General features: G+C 40.9%; 1 protein-coding gene and 1 long non-coding RNA gene across 14 annotated transcripts in view; one reads left to right on the top strand and one right to left on the bottom strand.

Moving 5' to 3' along the window:
- The window catches only part of LOC118389610 (mitogen-activated protein kinase 14A-like), a 45,138-nt gene extending 39,456 nt beyond the window's left edge, over nt 1-5,682 (top strand). The window contains exons 10-12 of the mRNA XM_052526476.1: nt 1,960-2,038; nt 4,626-4,799; nt 4,878-5,682. Coding sequence (XP_052382436.1) covers nt 1,960-2,038; nt 4,626-4,799; nt 4,878-4,945 — 321 coding nt within the window. The 3' untranslated portion in view covers nt 4,946-5,682. The remainder of the gene's footprint in view (nt 1-1,959; nt 2,039-4,625; nt 4,800-4,877) is intronic.
- A 121-nt stretch (nt 5,683-5,803) lies between these two features.
- On the bottom strand, nt 5,804-6,546 carry LOC127932106 (uncharacterized). 13 transcript variants are annotated; one of them, XR_008144054.1, is made up of 4 exons: nt 6,391-6,546; nt 6,175-6,354; nt 5,971-6,138; nt 5,814-5,934 (listed from the first exon to the last, which is right to left on the bottom strand). It is a non-coding gene; the product is annotated as an uncharacterized LOC127932106 (long non-coding RNA). The 13 variants fall into 13 exon arrangements; XR_008144059.1 differs by having other exon boundaries at nt 5,971-6,126; XR_008144060.1 differs by having other exon boundaries at nt 5,971-6,114.
- Nucleotides 6,547-21,405: the final 14,859 nt, after the last annotated feature.

Below are 21,405 nucleotides of genomic sequence, written 5' to 3'. Positions count from 1 at the left end.
GTGTTGTAGGTTATTGTCCTGGTAAATTCATCTCCCCATGTCTGGTGTAAAGCAGACTGAAGATTTGCTGTAGGATTTTGCTGGTGCCTGTTTATTTTCTTGTCTAAACAAAACTATATTTTAGTTATTTAATTTGTAAAAGTGTGTAGTATTTTCTTTCACTTTGACTCGGAGTATTTTGTGTACTGTAGCTCAATGACAAAATAATTGCAATTAAATATATTTCAATCCCACTTTGCAACTCAACAAAATGTGAAAAAAGTTAAAAGGGGTGTATATTTTCTATAGACACTGTATGTGCACCACGTCAATGCCCTCTCTCACTCTGCTGCGTGTGCGTCTTGCTAGCTGTCGCTCAGATGGCGAGGGGCTGAAGCTCATTGGTTGAAACTAATTGCTAGGGGGCTGGCCCATGTGGGTGGAAATAATAACGCAGAGATTCCAGAAAACACTCTCTTTCAAACTAGGGATTTCGTGGCTAATTGAGGTAAGTCAGTAATTCTGCTCATAGATTATGTTTGTGTGAACTGCACATTGACACATCCAGACCAATGTGGGATGTTTAAGAAAAAAAAACCTTCGTAGCATGTCTTTAAGATAAAATAGATTGTTTCTCACCTTTTGATCTTGAACTCTTTATTGTTGAGGAAGGGCTTGTACGTAAGCATTTCACTGTATGGTTTACACCTGTTGTATTCTGTCATGTGACAAACTTTGATTTGATATTGCTCTCTGTCCACGGAACCCAGTCAGAGACAGAAATGGAGTCATCAACCAAGCCCTTTTCCCTCTGAAAGCCAATCAACCTTGCTATTTTTTGTTTGATGACAATATTCCCCTAGAATTGTTCCACTCTGCAGAGCTCTTCCCACCCTCTCTCTGCACAAGTCTGCCTTTTGTCTCTGATGTAATCTCACCATTTCCCAGAAAGCCCTAATTCCTGGTAACTGTCAAAAAATAAAGGAAACGCCAACATAAAGTGTCTTAATAGGGCGTCGGCTCACCACGAGCCAGAACAGCATCAATGCACCTTTATATATATTCTACAAGTGTCTGGAACTCTATTGGAGGGATGTGACACCATTCTTCCACAAGAAATTCCAGAATTTGGTGTTTTGTTGATGGTGGTGGAAAACGCTGTCTCAGGTGCTGCTTCCAGAATCTTCTATTAGTGTTCAATTGGGTTGAGATCTGATGACTGAGACGCACACACACACACACCCTTTAAACCCCCCTGTGCTCCTTTGAGACCCCCATTTTAAAGTCACTGAGATCTCAGTTTGTTTGTTTTTTTATCAGTAAAGCTATTTAAGGTTGAGTTGATACTTCAATATGCATACCTGCCCAGAAAAATGATAGTCCATGCATATATTATTGGATTCCAAGCATGCCCAAAGAGAAGATGCACTTATCATTTTGAGCAGTGACTGTTTGAGGCAGCAGTCAGGCAGAATGGAGCACAAAGTTCCAAAAAGTAAAATCTCCAAAAGTATAAAAACAAGGAAGTTGTTGACATGATCTCCTAAAAAGTTTGGAAATGTGGTATAAGAATTTAACATGGATAAACATTTCATTAAATATGATTAGGTGATTTATTTTTTGATAGATGACCCTAAGCATGATGGGATATTAATTGCTTAATTAACTCAGGAACCACACCTGCGTGGAAGCACCTGCTTTCAATATACTTTTTATCCCTTTGTTTACATCAAGTGTTTCCTTTATTTTGGCAGTTACCCGTACATCCACTGTGCCCGTAACTGACACGTCCTCCTCCCATTGGCATCATTGCATGATTTACGCATTCTGATCAAGTTTTGGCCCTAAGTGTACAGAAAGCTTTCTTCACAGCCGTCCTGTGGGGATCACGTGATTTCAGAAACAGTGGGAAGTGTTGAAGTCAATTCTGTGTTCTCTATCCAGTGTGTTTTTGAGCCGCTATGTGTGTATCTTTGACAGGCCAGAAACTACATCAACTCCCTTCCCCAGATGCTCAAGAGGAACTTTGCTGATGTTTTTGTTGGCGCTAACCCACTAGGTAATAATGGGCTAGTCTGTGTAGTGTAATATATGTACACACATACACACTGTTTAACACACAGCATTTCATTTATACTGTCCATCTTTTGATATTACCCAGTAAGAAAGAAGGTTGTCTGTCTGTCTAGTGGAATGTTCACACTCCCTCACACGGTCTAATCAGACGCACTCCCTCCCACTGTCTAATCAGACGCACTCCCTCACACGGTCTAATCAGACGCACTCCCTCCCACTGTCTAATCAGACACACTCACTCACACTGTCTAATCAGACACACTCCCTCCCACTGTCTAATCAGACGCACTCCCTCACACGGTCTAATCAGACGCACTCCCTCACACGGTCTAATCAGACGCACTCCCTCACACGGTCTAATCAGACGCACTCCCTCCCACTGTCTAATCAGACACACTCACTCACACTGTCTAATCAGACACACTCCCTCCCACTGTCTAATCAGACGCACTCCCTCACACGGTCTAATCAGACGCACTCCCTCACACGGTCTAATCAGACGCACTCCTCACACTGTCTAATCAGACGCACTCCCTCCCACTGTCTAATCAGACGCACTCCCTCCCACGGTCTAATCAGACGCACTCCCTCCCACTGTCTAATCAGACGCACTCCCTCACACTGTCTAATCAGACGCACTCCCTCCCACTGTCTAATCAGACGCACTCCCTCCCACTGTCTAATCAGACGCACTCCCTCACACTGTCTAATCAGACGCACTCTGTCCTCTCCCTCCCACTGTCTAATCAGACGCACTCCCTCCCACTGTCTAATCAGACGCACTCCCTCCCACTGTCTAATCAGACGCACTCCTCACACGGTCTAATCACACTCCCTCCACTGTCTAATCAGACGCACTCCCTCCCACTGTCTAATCAATCAGACGCACTCCACTCCACTGTCTAATCAGAACTCACTCACACTGTCTAATCAGACGCACTCCCTCCCACTGTCTAATCAGACGCACTCCCTCCCACTCCCTCCCACTGTCTAATCAGACGCACTCCCTCACACTGTCTAATCAGACGCACTCCCTCCCACTGTCTAATCAGACGCACTCCCTCACACTGTCTAATCAGACGCACTCCCTCCCACTGTCTAATCAGACGCTAACTCCCTCCCACTGTCTAATCAGACGCACTCCCTCCCACTGTCTAATGCACTCCCTCCCACTGTCTAATCAGACGCCTCCCACTGTCTAATCAGACGCACTCCCTCACACTGTAATCAATCAGACGCACTCCCTCACACTGTCTAATCAGACGCACTCCCTCCCACTGTCTAATCAGATGCACTCCCTCACACCGTCTAATCAGACGCAGTCACTCCCTCTAATCAGACGCAGTCACTCACACTGTCTAATCAGACGCAGTCACTCACACTGTCTAATCAGACGCACTCCCTCACACTGTCTAATCAGACGCACTCCCTCCCACTGTCTAATCAGACGCACTCCCTCACACCGTCTAATCAGACGCACTCCCTCCCACTGTCTAATCAGACGCACTCCCTCCCACTGTCTAATCAGACGCACTCCCTTCCACTGTCCCACTCCCACTGTCTAATCAGACGCACTCCCTCCCACTGCACTCCCTCCCACTAATCAGACGCACTCCCTCCCACTGTCTAATCCCACTGTCTAATCAGACGCACTCCCTCCCACTGTCTAATCAGACGCACTCCCTCCCACTGTCTAATCAGACGCACTCCCTCCCACTGTCTAATCAGACGCACTCCCTCCCACTGTCTAATCAGACGCACTCCCTCCCACTGTCTAATCAGACGCACTCCCTCCCACTGTCTAATCAGACGCACTCCCTCACACTGTCTAATCAGACGCACTCCCTCCCACTGTCTAATCAGACGCACTCCCTCCCACTGTCTAATCAGACGCACTCCCTCCCACTGTCTAATCAGACGCACTCCCTCCCACTGTCTAATCAGACGCACTCCCTCCCACTGTCTAATCAGACGCACTCCCTCCCACTGTCTAATCAGACGCACTCCCTCACACTGTCTAATCAGACGCACTCCCTCCCACTGTCTAATCAGACGCACTCCCTCACACTGTCTAATCAGACGCACTCCCTCCCACTGTCTAATCAGACGCACTCCCTCACACTGTCTAATCAGACGCACTCCCTCCCACTGTCTAATCAGACGCACTCCCTCACACTGTCTAATCAGACGCAGTCACTCACACTGTCTAATCAGACGCAGTCACTCACACTGTCTAATCAGACGCACTCCCTCACACTGTCTAATCAGACGCACTCCCTCACACTGTCTAATCAGACGCACTCACTCACACTGTCTAATCAGACGCACTCCCTCACACCGTCTAATCAGACGCAGTCACTCACACTGTCTAATCAGACGCAGTCACTCACACTGTCTAATCAGACGCAGTCACTCACACTGTCTAATCAGACGCAGTCACTCACACTGTCTAATCAGACGCACTCCCTCACACAGTCTAATCAGACGCAGTCACTCACACTGTCTAATCAGACGCACTCTGTTTACAATCCCTTTCCCTTTGTCCCACCCACCCCCTTCTCTGCCACTAGCGGTGGATCTGTTAGAGAAGATGCTGGTTCTGGACACTGATACGCGAATCACAGCGTCCGAGGCCCTGGCCCACCCCTACTTCTCCCAGTACCATGACCCTGACGATGAGCCAGAGTCCGAGCCATACGACCAGAGCTTCGAGAGCAGAGAGCTGGAGATAGAGGAGTGGAAAAGTAGGTGGCCATAACAAAATACTCTTCTTTAACTCGGTGCTGTACAAGTCTACTGACCTCTGATTCTCTTGTCTCCAGGGTTGACGTATGAGGAGGTTTGCAGTTTCGAGCCCCTGCCATTCGATGGAGACGAGATGGAGTCCTGAGGGGACGAGGGTGAAGTCATTGCTAGTCCCGCCTCCTTCTCTTACTGAACTGTGAGGAAGAAGTTGCATGTAGACATTGATCTAGGGCCAGTTTTGTATTTCATCCCCTAATGGTTTAGGTTAGGATCTGGGGGTAAGCTGATCCTAGATCTGTACTTAGATACAACTTACATCCGGAGCACGCAACCTTGTGGGAGGACTATCAACTCACCAGACTAGTTCAAACAAACAAACAGGAAGCCACGACATTCAAGTGCCTGCCGTCATTCATTTCTGGGGTTAGAGGTCAAGGGTCAAAGGTGACTCCCCCTACACCCTCCTCCTGCTTGCTGTATTATATCGTCTTTGATTGGGTCCCTGGGAAGAATTGGGGAAATGACTTTGTAATATATTATCTAGTGTTTGTGTGTTTAGAGTTTATTAAGTCACATTATTTGCCAAAAACTACCTAAATTCCTGGAAAAGGTGCTCAGATTTTAACGTTCAATATCGCAAAAACAATCACATGGTTTACCCAACAAACCACTGCACTTATGGAGCCGTTATTTATGGTCTGTAGTTTATAGCCTTTTGGATAGAAGTCTGTAGGAAATACAACAGTGGTCATGACCTGCTCGTCTACGACAAAACCTTGTCTCGGTTGTCAAACTGTACGCTGTTGTTATGCCTGGCAGGGTTTTAGATGTGTAAATAAGGCTGCCCTCTTGTAAATAAATGATACTGTGCACCAATAGTAATACTGCCTAGAAGTCCCTATTATCATAGAGCACATAGAACCCTCAAGGCTTAGAACGTTGCCCCTTCGCATTCCTTTAGGAGAGACTGGCAGGTTCCATACTCAGAGGGATTGTTATTAAATATTATTCCATTAGAATGTACACCAGTTTTAACTTTAATCATAGTGGAAGTTTTGACATTCATCTTTTCTCTCTAAGTCAATCACCCAGAAAGAGGGAGGGGGGAGGGGCTTGGTAGTTTATTCGCTTATCCTGCCTCTTATCCTGCCTCTTATCCTGCCTCTTAACCTGCCTCTTATCCTGTCTCTTATCCTGCCTCTTATCCTGCCTCTTAACCTGCCTCTTATCCTGCCTCTTATCCTGCCTCTTATCCTGCCTCTTATCCTGCCTCTTATCCTGCCTCTTATCCTGCCTCTTATCCTGCCTCTTATCCTGCCTCTTATCCTGCCTCTTATCCTGCCTCTTATCCTGCCTCTTATCCTGCCTCTTAACCTGCCTCTTATCCTGCCTCTTATCCTGCCTCTTATCCTGCCTCTTATCCTGCCTCTTATCCTGCCTCTTATCCTGCCTCTTATCCTGCCTCTTATCCTGCCTCTTATCCTGCCTCTTAACCTGCCTCTTAACCTGCCTCTTATCCTGCCTCTTAACCTGCCTCTTATCCTGCCTCTTATCCTGCCTCTTATCCTGCCTCTTATCCTGCCTCTTAACCTGCCTCTTATCCTGCCTCTTATCCTGCCTCTTATCCTGCCTCTTATCTTATCCATTTTTCTACCCGTCTCTGTCTGTTTCTTTGTTCACTCCGTTGTTGTATCATTGCCTCCTTGAGCTCTGTCCTGTCCTCTGTGTAGTCTGATTAAAACTGAGTGGAGAGGTAATGTGACTGTCACAAAATGTTATTTAATAGAATGTATTTAAAATCCTCCATCCCCGTATCACAAAACTGATGCTGAAATCAGAATGGGTTTCCCCAAGTCTCCAGAGTGTCTGCTCTGTGCAGGGCTTTGAGGTTCAGAGTGTGAGCATTAGATGGCTATAGGCATAGAGATCCTATTAGTAACATTCTAGGAATCTATAGTCTTCAGAAATCACTGGATTCCCACTCCTGGTTGTTGACAATGTGATTTCAATCATATTGAAATGTATTTTTAAATAACTGTATGTCCGTAGGTGTATCTTGTTATTCTGTTCTATTAAATGTGTGGGATGCTAGCACCCCCTACTGTATTTAACCCCTTTTTATATTTTCATGTGTACATGGGAGTCTCTGAGTGCATGCCAAAATAGCACATTATTCCTTATATAGTGCACTATTTTGGACCAGATCTCATAGGGACCTGTCAAAAAGTAGTGCACTAAATAGGGAATATATTGCCATATAGGATGTACTGTGATTATTCCCATAGAGCGATCACCATATTTATCTCTTCTAATGTATACAGTACAGCGCTCAAACCAGACAATATTCAGAATCTCTTCTAATTGATACAGTACAGCGCTCAAACCAGACAATATTCAGAATCTCTTCTAATGTATACAGTACAGCGCTCAAACCAGACAATATTCAGAATCTCTTCTAATGTATACAGTACAGCGCTCAAACCAGACAATATTCAGAATCTCTTCTAATGTATACAGTACAGCGCTCAAACCAGACAATATTCAGAATCTCTTCTAATTGATACAGTACAGCGCTCAAACCAGACAATATTCAGAATCTCTTCCAGTTAAAGACAAAGCAATGCCTGAATCTTAACACAGTAACTACTTTGTATTTAATATTATTTTATGACTGCTCATGGTGGGGATTTTTCTGGGTCTGTGAAGCAGTAGACTACCTATCAAAATCAGTGTCAAAGTCATTTTATTTATTTAGTCAATTTATTTCAAATGGACTTGAACCCATCCCTATAGCTCTTCCCCCAGCTGTCTCTCTGTGTTCATTCGGCATAAAACTGGAGAAAACGTTTTTGAAACAAATGAGCTTTCTAATTGCATGTTTCAAAATGTTTGTTTTACCATTTGCTGCATTCTGAACATAGACTCGTGACATACAGAGCTGTGGTCTTTCTGTGTAAATCAGTGAGTGTCCACTTGAGGGCTGTATCATAGCAGGATCACTAACAGATAGGCCTACAGCCGGGGTGTATTCATTAGTTCACTATTAAAAACCGTAACGGAAGCTAATGAAACTGGGCGGGACCTACCTGAACTTGTCGAATAGAAAATGTTGTTTTCGTTGCAAAACGCAACTGTTTGGATTAATGATTAGAACCGCAGCTCTTGATTGTCTGGCTCATTTAAAAATCTAAGAGTTGTTGGGACTGTCAAGTCAGTTATAGCATGCCCATTTCAAGTCTTAATGTTGGAAAGATATTTCTGATCGTGTAGGAACGTGTGTTGCCTGACCCATTGATCCTGCTTTGTGATACAGCCTTGTGTTTTCATGTTTACAGCAGCAGGATGCTGGAGGGTAACACAGAGAGAGGGGTAACACAGAGAGAGGGGTAACACAGAAACCTCAAACATTGTATTGACACAGTAACATAGTTATTGTCCTCCAACCAGCTCCAACCAGCTCTCTGTCTCTCTCTCTGTCTCTCTCTCTGTCTCTGTCTCTCTCTCTGTCTCTCTCTCTGTCTCTCTCTCTGTCTCTCTCTCTCTCTCTCTCTCTCTCTCTCTCTCTCTCTGTCTCTCTGTCTCTCTCTCTCTGTGTGTGTCACAGCAATTATCCTGCAGAATGAAGATAAAATGACTATTTATAATCTGGCTGATCATGCAATGAGTGTTGGTTACGTTATTTTGCTATTGTTATGGTTGTTTATTTGATTAATATGTTTTTAACAGACAGACCATGTTTACTTTGTACTTTAATGATTCCCCACATTCAGAACCATGAGAGCAGGTCACCTGTTAATACCACTGTTAGAAAATAAAGGCTGTTATTTTTCAGAACTGGCCTGTCTGCTCTGTCATTCTTCCTTGCTGTATTCATCCAGGGCCTGCGGTGATCCATTTCCCTCAGGTTTAATTTGTGCTGTAACGTCATGATAGACATTACTTTAATGTTTTCTACATCATCTATTTTATTCATTTGTCAATATTGGAGATAAAACCATAGACTTGAAGATGAAATAAATGTTTTTATTTTGACTGCATTTTGGTTTTGTTTATATTTTGCACGTGAAAAAAATTATGAATCATAAAAAGGTAGAAAGGGAATGTGGAGGAGCCAAAAGGCCTGACATGGATTTATCAGGTGGCGCCCTCTAGTGGATCACACATTCAGGACCATTAAGAACAAAAGGCCTGACATGGATTTATCAGGTGGCGCCCTCTAGTGGATCACACATTCAGGACCATTGAGAACAAAAGGCCTGATTTATCAGGTGGCTCCCTCTGGTGGACACATTCAGGACCAATTAAGAACAAAAGGCCTGATTTATCAGGTGGCTCCCTCTGGTGGACACATTCAGGACCATTAAGAACAAAAGGCCTGATTTATCAGGTGGCTCCCTCTGGTGGACACATTCAGGACCATTAAGAACAAAAGCCAGGAAGGAGGAGAGATGACTAGAATGACTGGATTAATTGTCAGCGTAAAGGACCTTGTGCATTTCAGGTAAAATTACAACTCAATGTTTATATCCCAGGATAAATTAGCTAGCAACAGCACACTAGTTAAATAGGACAAATTAACGTTAGCTAGCAAGTGCAAGCTAGCTAAATAGGACAAATTAACGTTAGCTAGCAACAGCACGCTAACTAGCTAAATTGCCATACATGTTTAATGCTTTTCGACCTGTCCCCAAATTAATGTCATTGGTTCAGAGTTTGCTTTGATATGTTAACCTGCGTGTCGTGATCGCGTTTGGTGTTGGAGGACAAAATACATTTATGCACGATAGCGCACGCTTGCAGCCGGTTTGGGTTCCTTGTTAGGCTACTTCATAGTCAGCTTCGTTAAAAGGATTCGACCATAGACTGTAAAAATAATGACATCAGACAGGAGACATATCCAGCATCGTTTATGTTTTCAATAAAGGGCTTGTGTGCTGTGTGTATGTGCACAACATAACATGTAGCCTAATCAAACATACCTGTAAGTAATAAAATCACCATTATCTAGGCCTACTCTAATTTTAAATTATATTACATATTTAGGTATTCTACTAGGGAGGACTATGATAGCCTACAGATTTAGGTATTCTACTAGGGAGGACTATGATAGCCTACAGATTTAGGTATTCTACTAGGGAGGACTATGATAGCCTACAGATTTAGGTATTCTACTAGGGAGAGGACTATGATAGCTACATATTTAGGTATTCTTAGGTATAGGTATTCTACTAGGGAGGACTATGATAGCCTACATATTTAGGTATTCTACTAGGGAGGACTATGATAGCCTACATATTTAGGTATTCTACTAGGGAGGACTATGATAGCCTACATATTTAGGTATTCTACTAGGGAGGACTATGATAGCCTACATATTTAGGTATTCTACTAGGGAGGACTATGATAGCCTACATATTTAGGTATTCTACTAGGGAGGACTATGGACTATGATAGCCTACATATTTAGGTATTCTACTAGGGAGGACTATGATAGCCTACATATTTAGGTATTCTACTAGGGAGGACTATGATAGCCTACATATTTAGGTATTCTACTAGGGAGGACTATGATAGCCTACATATTTAGGTATTCTACTAGGGAGGACTATGATAGCCTACATATTTAGGTATTCTACTAGGGAGGACTATGATAGCCTACATATTTAGGTATTCTACTAGGGAGGACTATGATAGCCTACATTTAGGTATTTAGGTATTCTACTAGGGAGGACTATGATAGCCTACATATTTAGGTATTCTACTAGGGAGGACTATGATAGCCTACATATTTAGGTATTCTACTAGGGAGGACTATGATAGCCTACATATTTAGGTATTCTACTAGGGAGGACTATGATAGCCTACATATTTAGGTATTCTACTAGGGAGGACTATGATAGCCTACATATTTAGGTATTCTACTAGGGAGGACTACTACATATTTAGGTATTCTACTAGGGAGGACTATGATAGCCTACATATTTAGGTATTCTACTAGGGAGGACTATGATAGCCTACATATTTAGGTATTCTACTAGGGAGGACTATGATAGCCTACATATTTAGGTATTCTACTAGGGAGGACTATGATAGCCTACATATTTAGGTATTCTACTAGGGAGGACTATGATAGCCTACATATTTAGGTATTCTACTAGGGAGGACTATGATAGCCTACATATTTAGGTATTCTACTAGGGAGGACTATGATAGCCTACATATTTAGGTATTCTACTAGGGAGGACTATGATAGCCTACATATTTAGGTATTCTACTAGGGAGGACTATGATAGCCTACATATTTAGGTATTCTACTAGGGAGGACTATGATAGCCTACATATTTAGGTATTCTACTAGGGAGGACTATGATAGCCTACATATTTAGGTATTCTACTAGGGAGGACTATGATAGCCTACATATTTAGGTATTCTACTAGGGAGGACTATGATAGCCTACATATTTAGGTATTCTACTAGGGAGGACTATGATAGCCTACATATTTAGGTATTCTACTAGGGAGGACTATGATAGCCTACATATTTAGGTATTCTACTAGGGAGGACTATGATAGCCTACATATTTAGGTATTTTAGGTATTCTACTAGGGAGGACTATGATAGCCTACATATTTAGGTATTCTTAGGGAGGACTATGATAGCCTACATATTTAGGGAGGACTATGATAGCCTACATATTTAGGTATTCTACTAGGGAGGACTATGATAGCCTACATATTTAGGTATTCTACTAGGGAGGACTATGATAGCCTACATATTTAGGTATTCTACTAGGGAGGACTATGATAGCCTACATATTTAGGTATTCTACTAGGGAGGACTATGATAGCCTACATATTTAGGTATTCTACTAGGGAGGACTATGATAGCCTACATATTTAGGTATTCTACTAGGGAGGACTATGATAGCCTACATATTTAGGTATTCTACTAGGGAGGACTATGATAGCCTACATATTTAGGTATTCTACTAGGGAGGACTATGATAGCCTACATATTTAGGTATTCTACTAGGGAGGACTATGATAGCCTACATATTTAGGTATTCTACTAGGGAGGACTATGATAGCCTACATATTTAGGTATTCTACTAGGGAGGACTATGATTCTACTAGGGAGGACTATGATAGCCTACATATTTAGGTATTCTACTAGGGAGGACTATGATAGCCTACATATTTAGGTATTCTACTAGGGAGGACTATGATAGCCTACATATTTAGGTATTCTACTAGGGAGGACTATGATAGCCTACATATTTAGGTATTCTACTAGGGAGGACTATGATAGCCTACATATTTAGGTATTCTACTAGGGAGGACTATGATAGCCTACATATTTAGGTATTCTACTAGGGAGGACTATGATAGCCTACATATTTAGGTATTCTACTAGGGAGGACTATGATAGCCTACATATTTAGGTATTCTACTAGGGAGGACTATGATAGCCTACATATTTAGGTATTCTACTAGGGAGGACTATGATAGCCTACATATTTAGGTATTCTACTAGGGAGGACTATGATAGCCTACATATTTAGGTATTCTACTAGGGAGGACTATGATAGCCTACATATTTAGGTATTCTACTAGGGAGGACTATGATAGCCTACATATTTAGGTATTCTACTAGGGAGGACTATGATAGCCTACATATTTAGGTATTCTACTAGGGAGGACTATGATAGCCTACATATTTAGGTATTCTACTAGGGAGGACTATGATAGCCTACATATTTAGGTATTCTACTAGGGAGGACTATGATTTAGCCTAGGGAGGACTATATTTAGGTATTCTACTAGGGAGGACTATGATAGCCTACATATTTAGGTATTCTACTAGGGAGGACTATGATAGCCTACATATTTAGGTATTCTACTAGGGAGGACTATGATAGCCTACATATTTAGGTATTCTACTAGGGAGGACTATGATAGCCTACATATTTAGGTATTCTACTAGGGAGGACTATGATAGCCTACATATTTAGGTATTCTACTAGGGAGGACTATGATAGCCTACATATTTAGGTATTCTACTAGGGAGGACTATGATAGCCTACATATTTAGGTATTCTACTAGGGAGGACTATGATAGCCTACATATTTAGGTATTCTACTAGGGAGGACTATGGCCTACATATTTAGGTATTCTACTAGGGAGGACTATGATAGCCTACATATTTAGGTATTCTACTAGGGAGGACTATGATAGCCTACATATTTAGGTATTCTACTAGGGAGGACTATGATAGCCTACATATTTAGGTATTCTACTAGGGAGGACTATGATAGCCTACATATTTAGGTATTCTACTAGGGAGGACTATGATAGCCTACATATTTAGGTATTCTACTAGGGAGGACTATGATAGCCTACATATTTAGGTATTCTACTAGGGAGGACTATGATAGCCTACATATTTAGGTATTCTACTAGGGAGGACTATGATAGCCTACATATTTAGGTATTCTACTAGGGAGGACTATGATAGCCTACATATTTAGGGTATTCTACTAGGGAGGACTATGATAGCTAGGGAGGACTACATATTTAGGTATTCTACTAGGGAGGACTATGATAGCCTACATATTTAGGTATTCTACTAGGGAGGACTATGATAGCCTACATATTTAGGTATTCTACTAGGGAGGACTATGATAGCCTACATATTTAGGTATTCTACTAGGGAGGACTATGATAGCCTACATATTTAGGTATTCTACTAGGGAGGACTATGATAGCCTACATATTTAGGTATTCTACTAGGGAGGACTATGATAGCCTACATATTTAGGTATTCTACTAGGGAGGACTATGATAGCCTACATATTTAGGTATTCTACTAGGGAGGACTATGATAGCCTACATATTTAGGTATTCTACTAGGGAGGACTATGATAGCCTACATATTTAGGTATTCTACTAGGGAGGACTATGATGCCTACATATTTAGGTATTCTACTAGGGAGGACTATGATAGCCTACATATTTAGGTATTCTACTAGGGAGGACTATGATAGCCTACATATTTAGGTATTCTACTAGGGAGGACTATGATAGCCTACATATTTAGGTATTCTACTAGGGAGGACTATGATAGCCTACATATTTAGGTATTCTACTAGGGAGGACTATGATAGCCTACATATTTAGGTATTCTACTAGGGAGGACTATGATAGCCTACTAGGGAGGACTATATTTATTTAGGTATTCTACTAGGGAGGACTATGATAGCCTACATATTTAGGTATTCTACTAGGGAGGACTATGATAGCCTACATATTTAGGTATTCTACTAGGGAGGACTATGATAGCCTACATATTTAGGTATTCTACTAGGGAGGACTATGATAGCCTACATATTTAGGTATTCTACTAGGGAGGACTATGATAGCCTACATATTTAGGTATTCTACTAGGGAGGACTATGATAGCCTACATATTTAGGTATTCTACTAGGGAGGACTATGATAGCCTACATATTTAGGTATTCTACTAGGGAGGACTATGATAGCCTACATATTTAGGTATTCTACTAGGGAGGACTATGATAGCCTACATATTTAGGTATTCTACTAGGGAGGACTATGATAGCCTACATATTTAGGTATTCTACTAGGGAGGACTATGATAGCCTACATATTTAGGTATTCTACTAGGGAGGACTATGATAGCCTACATATTTAGGTATTCTACTAGGGAGGACTATGATAGCCTACATATTTAGGTATTCTACTAGGGAGGACTATGGAGGACTATGATAGCCTACATATTTAGGTATTCTACTAGGGAGGACTATGATAGCCTACATATTTAGGTATTCTACTAGGGAGGACTATGATAGCCTACATATTTAGGTATTCTACTAGGGAGGACTATGATAGCCTACATATTTAGGTATTCTACTAGGGAGGACTATGATAGCCTACATATTTAGGTATTCTACTAGGGGAGGACTATGATAGCCTACATATTTAGGTATTCTACTAGGGAGGACTATGATAGCCTACATATTTAGGTATTCTACTAGGGAGGACTATGATAGCCTACATATTTAGGTATTCTACTAGGGAGGACTATGATAGCCTACATATTTAGGTATTCTACTAGGGAGGACTATGATAGCCTACATATTTAGGTATTCTACTAGGGAGGACTATGATAGCCTACATATTTAGGTATTCTACTAGGGAGGACTATGATAGCCTACATATTTAGGTATTCTACTAGGGAGGACTATGATAGCCTACATATTTAGGTATTAGGGAGGACTAGCCTACATATTTAGGGGAGGACTATGATAGCCTACATATTTAGGTATTCTACTAGGGAGGACTATGATAGCCTACATATTTAGGTATTCTACTAGGGAGGACTATGATAGCCTACATATTTAGGTATTCTACTAGGGAGGACTATGATAGCCTACATATTTAGGTATTCTACTAGGGAGGACTATGATAGCCTACATATTTAGGTATAGCCTACATATTTAGGTATATTCTACTAGGGAGGACTATGATAGCCTACATATTTAGGTATTCTACTAGGGAGGACTATGATAGCCTACATATTTAGGTATTCTACTAGGGAGGACTATGATAGCCTACATATTTAGGTATTCTACTAGGGAGGACTATGATAGCCTACATATTTAGGTATTCTACTAGGGAGGACTATGATAGCCTACATATTTAGGTATTCTACTAGGGAGGACTATGATAGCCTACATATTTAGGTATTCTACTAGGGAGGACTATGATAGCCTACATATTTAGGTATTCTACTAGGGAGGACTATGATAGCCTACATATTTAGGTATTCTACTAGGGAGGACTATGATAGCCTACATATTTAGGTATTCTACTAGGGAGGACTATGATAGCCTACATATTTAGGTATTCTACTAGGGAGGACTATGATAGCCTACATATTTAGGTATTCTACTAGGGGAGGACTATGATAGCCTACATATTTAGGTATTCTACTAGGGAGGACTATGATAGCCTACATATTTAGGTATTCTACTAGGGAGGACTATGATAGCCTACATATTTAGGTATTCTACTAGGGAGGACTATGATAGCCTACATATTTAGGTATTCTACTAGGGAGGACTATGATAGCCTACATATTTAGGTATTCTACTAGGGAGGACTATGATAGCCTACATATTTAGGTATTCTACTAGGGAGGACTATGATAGCCTACATATTTAGGTATTCTACTAGGGAGGACTATGATAGCCTACATATTTAGGTATTCTACTAGGGAGGACTATGATAGCCTACATATTTAGGTATTCTACTAGGGAGGACTATGATAGCCTACATATTTAGGTATTCTACTAGGGAGGACTATGATAGCCTACATATTTAGGTATTCTACTAGGGAGGACTATGATAGCCTACATATTTAGGTATTCTACTAGGGAGGACTATGATAGCCTACAGGTATTTAGGTATTCTACTAGGGAGGACTATGATAGCCTACATATTTAGGTATTCTACTAGGGAGGACTATGATAGCCTACATATTTAGGTATTCTACTAGGGAGGACTATGATAGCCTACATATTTAGGTATTCTACTAGGGAGGACTATGATAGCCTACATATTTAGGTATTCTACTAGGGACTATGATAGCCTACATATTTAGGACTATGATAGCCTACATATTTAGGTATTCTACTAGGGAGGACTATGATAGCCTACATATTTAGGTATTCTACTAGGGAGGACTATGATAGCCTACATATTTAGGTATTCTACTAGGGAGGACTATGATAGCCTACATATTTAGGTATTCTACTAGGGAGGACTATGATAGCCTACATATTTAGGTATTCTACTAGGGAGGACTATGATAGCCTACATATTTAGGTATTCTACTAGGGAGGACTATGATAGCCTACATATTTAGGTATTCTACTAGGGAGGACTATGATAGCCTACATATTTAGGTATTCTACTAGGGAGGACTATGATAGCCTACATATTTAGGTATTCTACTAGGGAGGACTATGATAGCCTACATATTTAGGTATTCTACTAGGGAGGACTATGATAGCCTACATATTTAGGTATTCTACTAGGGAGGACTATGATAGCCTACATATTTATATTTTAGGTATTCTACTAGGGAGGACTATGATAGCCTACATATTTAGGTATTCTACTAGGGAGGACTATGATAGCCTACATATTTAGGTATTCTACTAGGGAGGACTATGATAGCCTACATATTTAGGTATTCTACTAGGGAGGACTATGATAGCCTACATATTTAGGTATTCTACTAGGGAGGACTATGATAGCCTACATATTTAGGTATTCTACTAGGGAGGACTATGATAGCCTACATATTTAGGTATTCTACTAGGGAGGACTATGATAGCCTACATATTTAGGTATTCTACTAGGGAGGACTATGATAGCCTACATATTTAGGTATTCTACTAGGGAGGACTATGATAGCCTACATATTTAGGTATTCTACTAGGGAGGACTATATGATTTAGGTATTCTACTAGGGAGGACATATTTAGGTATTCTACTAGGGAGGACTATGATAGCCTACATATTTAGGTATTCTACTAGGGAGGACTATGATAGCCTACATATTTAGGTATTCTACTAGGGAGGACTATGATAGCCTACATATTTAGGTATTCTACTAGGGAGGACTATGATAGCCTACATATTTAGGTATTCTACTAGGGAGGACTATGATAGCCTACATATTTAGGTATTCTACTAGGGAGGACTATGATAGCCTACATATTTAGGTATTCTACTAGGGAGGACTATGATAGCCTACATATTTAGGTATTCTACTAGGGAGGACTATGATTTAGGTATTCTACTAGGGAGGACTATTAGCCTACGGATTTAGGTATTCTACTAGGGAGGACTATGATAGCCTACGGATTTAGGTATTCTACTAGGGAGGACTATGATAGCCTACATATTTAGGTATTCTACTAGGGAGGACTATGATAGCCTACATATTTAGGTATTCTACTAGGGAGGACTATGATAGCCTACATATTTAGGTATTCTACTAGGGAGGACTATGATAGCCTACATATTTAGGTATTCTACTAGGGAGGACTATGATAGCCTACATATTTAGGTATTCTACTAGGGAGGACTATGATAGCCTACATATTTAGGTATTCTACTAGGGAGGACTATGATAGCCTACATATTTAGGTATTCTACTAGGGAGGACTATGATAGCCTACATATTTAGGTATTCTACTAGGGAGGACTATGATAGCCTACATATTTAGGTATTCTACTAGGGAGGACTATGATAGCCTACATATTTAGGTATTCTACTAGGGAGGACTATGATAGCCTACATATTTAGGTATTCTACTAGGGAGGACTATGATAGCCTACGGATTTAGGTATTCTACTAGGGAGGACTATGATAGCCTACGGATTTAGGTATTCTACTAGGGAGGACTATGATAGCCTAGGGAGGACTATGGATTTAGGTATTCTACTAGGGAGGACTATGATAGCCTACGGATTTAGGTATTCTACTAGGGAGGACTATGATAGCCTACGGATTTAGGTATTCTACTAGGGAGGACTATGATAGCCTACGGATTTAGGTATTCTACTAGGGAGGACTATGATAGCCTACAGATTTAGGTATTCTACTAGGGAGGACTATGATAGCCTACAGATTTAGGTATTCTACTAGGGAGGACTATGATAGCCTACAGATTTAGGTATTCTACTAGGGAGAGGACTATGATAGCCTACAGATTTAGGTATTCTACTAGGGAGAGGACTATGATAGCCTACAGATTTAGGTATTCTACTAGGGAGAGGACTATGATAGCCTACAGATTTAGGTATTCTACTAGGGAGAGGACTATGATAGCCTACAGATTTAGGTATTCTACTAGGGAGAGGACTATGATAGCCTACAGATTTAGGTATTCTACTAGGGAGAGGACTATGATAGCCTACAGATTTAGGTATTCTACTAGGGAGAGGACTATGATAGCCTACAGATTTAGGTATTCTACTAGGGAGAGGACTATGATAGCCTACAGATTTAGGTATTCTACTAGGGAGAGGACTATGATAGCCTACAGATTTAGGTATTCTACTAGGGAGGACTATGATAGCCTATGGATTTTTTTGTTGTGTGCGATTTCCCAGTAGTGAAAGACATCAAAACTATAAAATAACATAAATGGAATCATGTCGTAACCAAAACGGTGTTAAACAGATTATTCAAAGTAGCCACCCTTTGCCTTGATGACAGCTTTGCACACTCTTGGCATTCTCTCAACCAGCTTCATGAGGAAGTCACCTGGAATGCATTTCAATAATAAGGGATGCTTTTGTTGAAAGTTAATTTGTTTTTGTGTTCTTAATTTCTTCTTTAATTTTTTTTATTTTAATTTCTTAATGTCTTTGAGCAAATCAGTTCTGTTGTGACAAGGTAGGGGTGGAATACAGAAGAGCCCTATTGGGTAAAAGAGCCTGTTTTACGGCAAGAACCGCTTAAATAAGCAAAGAGAAATGACAGTCCATCATTACTTTAAGACATGAAGGTCAGTCAATGCAGAATATTCAATAACTTTCAAAGTTTTCAAGTGCAGTCGCAAAAACCATCAAGCAAAATGATGAAACTGGCTCTCATGAGGACCGCCACAGGAAAGGAAGACCCAGAGCTACCTCTGCTGCAGAGGATAAGTTCACTAGTTAACTACACCTCAGATTGCAGCCCAAATAAATGCTTCACAGAGTTTAAGTAACAGACACATCTCAACATTAACTGTTCAGAGGAGACTATGTGAATCAGACCTTCATGGTCAAATTGCTGCAAAGAAACCACTACTAAAGGACACCGATAATAAGAAGAGATTTTCTTGGGCCAAGAAACACGAGCAATGGACATTAGATTCTTAGAAATCTGTCCTTTGGTCTGGAGTCCAAATGTGAGATTTTTGGTTCCAACCGCCGTGTCTTTGTGAGATGCAGAGTAGGTGAGCGGATGATCTACGTGTAGCAGTTGTTCCCCCTAGATTATGTACCAAGTTGCACACAAAGGACCAGTTCAAATAGACCAGGTCAAGAGGGGATCTTAATAATAATAATAATTCTGTGTTTTTAAAATTGAATTACAGCTGCATAGCTAATGTTATTTTTTGTGTGAAACAGGTACAAAAGTATCTATATCCACAGTAAAACGAGTCCAATATCGACATAACCTGAAAGGCTGGGGAGAAAGATCCTACTTTTTGGAGAAATGTCCTCTGGTCTGATGAAACAATAATAGAACTGTTTGGCCATAATGACCAAACAAAAATGACCAAACATAATGGCCATAATGGTTATGTTTGGAGGAAAAAGGGGGAGACTTGCAAGCCCAAGAACACCATCCCAACCGTGAAGCACGGGGGTGGCAGCATCATGTTGTGAGGGTGCTTTGCTGCAGGAGGGACTGGTGCACTTCACAAAATAGATGGCAGCATGAGGAGGGAAAATTACGTGGATATATTGAAACATCTCAAGACATCAGTCTTGAAGTTGAAGCTTGGTCGCAAATGGGTCTTCCAAATGGACAATGACCCCAAGCATACTTCCAAAGTTGTGGCAAAATGGCTTAAGAAACAACAAAGTCAAGGTATTGGAGTGGCCATCACAAAGCCCTGACCTCAATCCTATAGAAAATGTATGGGCAGAACTGAAAAAGTGTGTGCAAGGAGGCCTACAACCTGACCTAGTTCCACCAGCTCTGTCAGGAGGAATGGGCCACAATTCACCCAACTTATTGTGGGAAGCTTGTGAAAGGCTACCCAAAAGGTTTGACCCAAGTTCAACAATTTAAAGGCAATGCTACCAAATACTAATTGAGTGTATGTAAACTTCTGACCCACTGGGAATGTGATGAATGAAATAAATCATTCTCTCTACTATTATTCTGACATTTCACATTCTTAAAATAAAGTGGTGATCCTAACAGTCCTAAAACAGGGAATTTTTACTAGGATTAAATGTCAGGAATTGTGAAAAACTGAGTTTAAATGTATTTGGCTAAGGAGCATGTAAACTTCCCACTTCATATATACAGGTTTCCGTTCAAAAGTTTGGGGTCACCTAAAAATGTCATTGTTTTTGAAAGATAAGCACATTTTTTGTCCATTAAAATAACATGAAATTGCTCAGAAATACAGTGTAGATATTGTTAATATTGAAAATGACTATTGTAGTTGGAATTGGCAGATTCTTTTTTAAATGGATACACAGGTGTACAGAGGCCCATTATTAGCAACCATCACTCCTGTGTTCCAATGGAACGTTGCATAGGCTAATCCAAGTTTATCATTTTAAAATCTAATTGATCATTAGAAAACTCTTTTGCAATTATGTTACCACAGCTGAAAACTGTTGTCCTGATTTAAAGAAGCAATAAAACTGGCCTTATTTAGACTAGTTGAGTATCTGGAGCACCAGCATTTGTGGGTTTAATTACAGGCTCAAAATGGCAAGAAACAAAGAACTTTCTTCTGAAACTCGTCAGTATATTCTTGTTCTGAGAAATGAAG

Source organism: Oncorhynchus keta, chromosome 10 (genome assembly GCF_023373465.1).
Source record: "Oncorhynchus keta strain PuntledgeMale-10-30-2019 chromosome 10, Oket_V2, whole genome shotgun sequence".
Classification (NCBI taxonomy): Eukaryota; Metazoa; Chordata; class Actinopteri; order Salmoniformes; family Salmonidae; genus Oncorhynchus; species Oncorhynchus keta.
The sequence above is the reverse complement of the archived record's forward strand: the minus strand, read 5'-3'. Positions and strand labels throughout refer to the sequence as shown.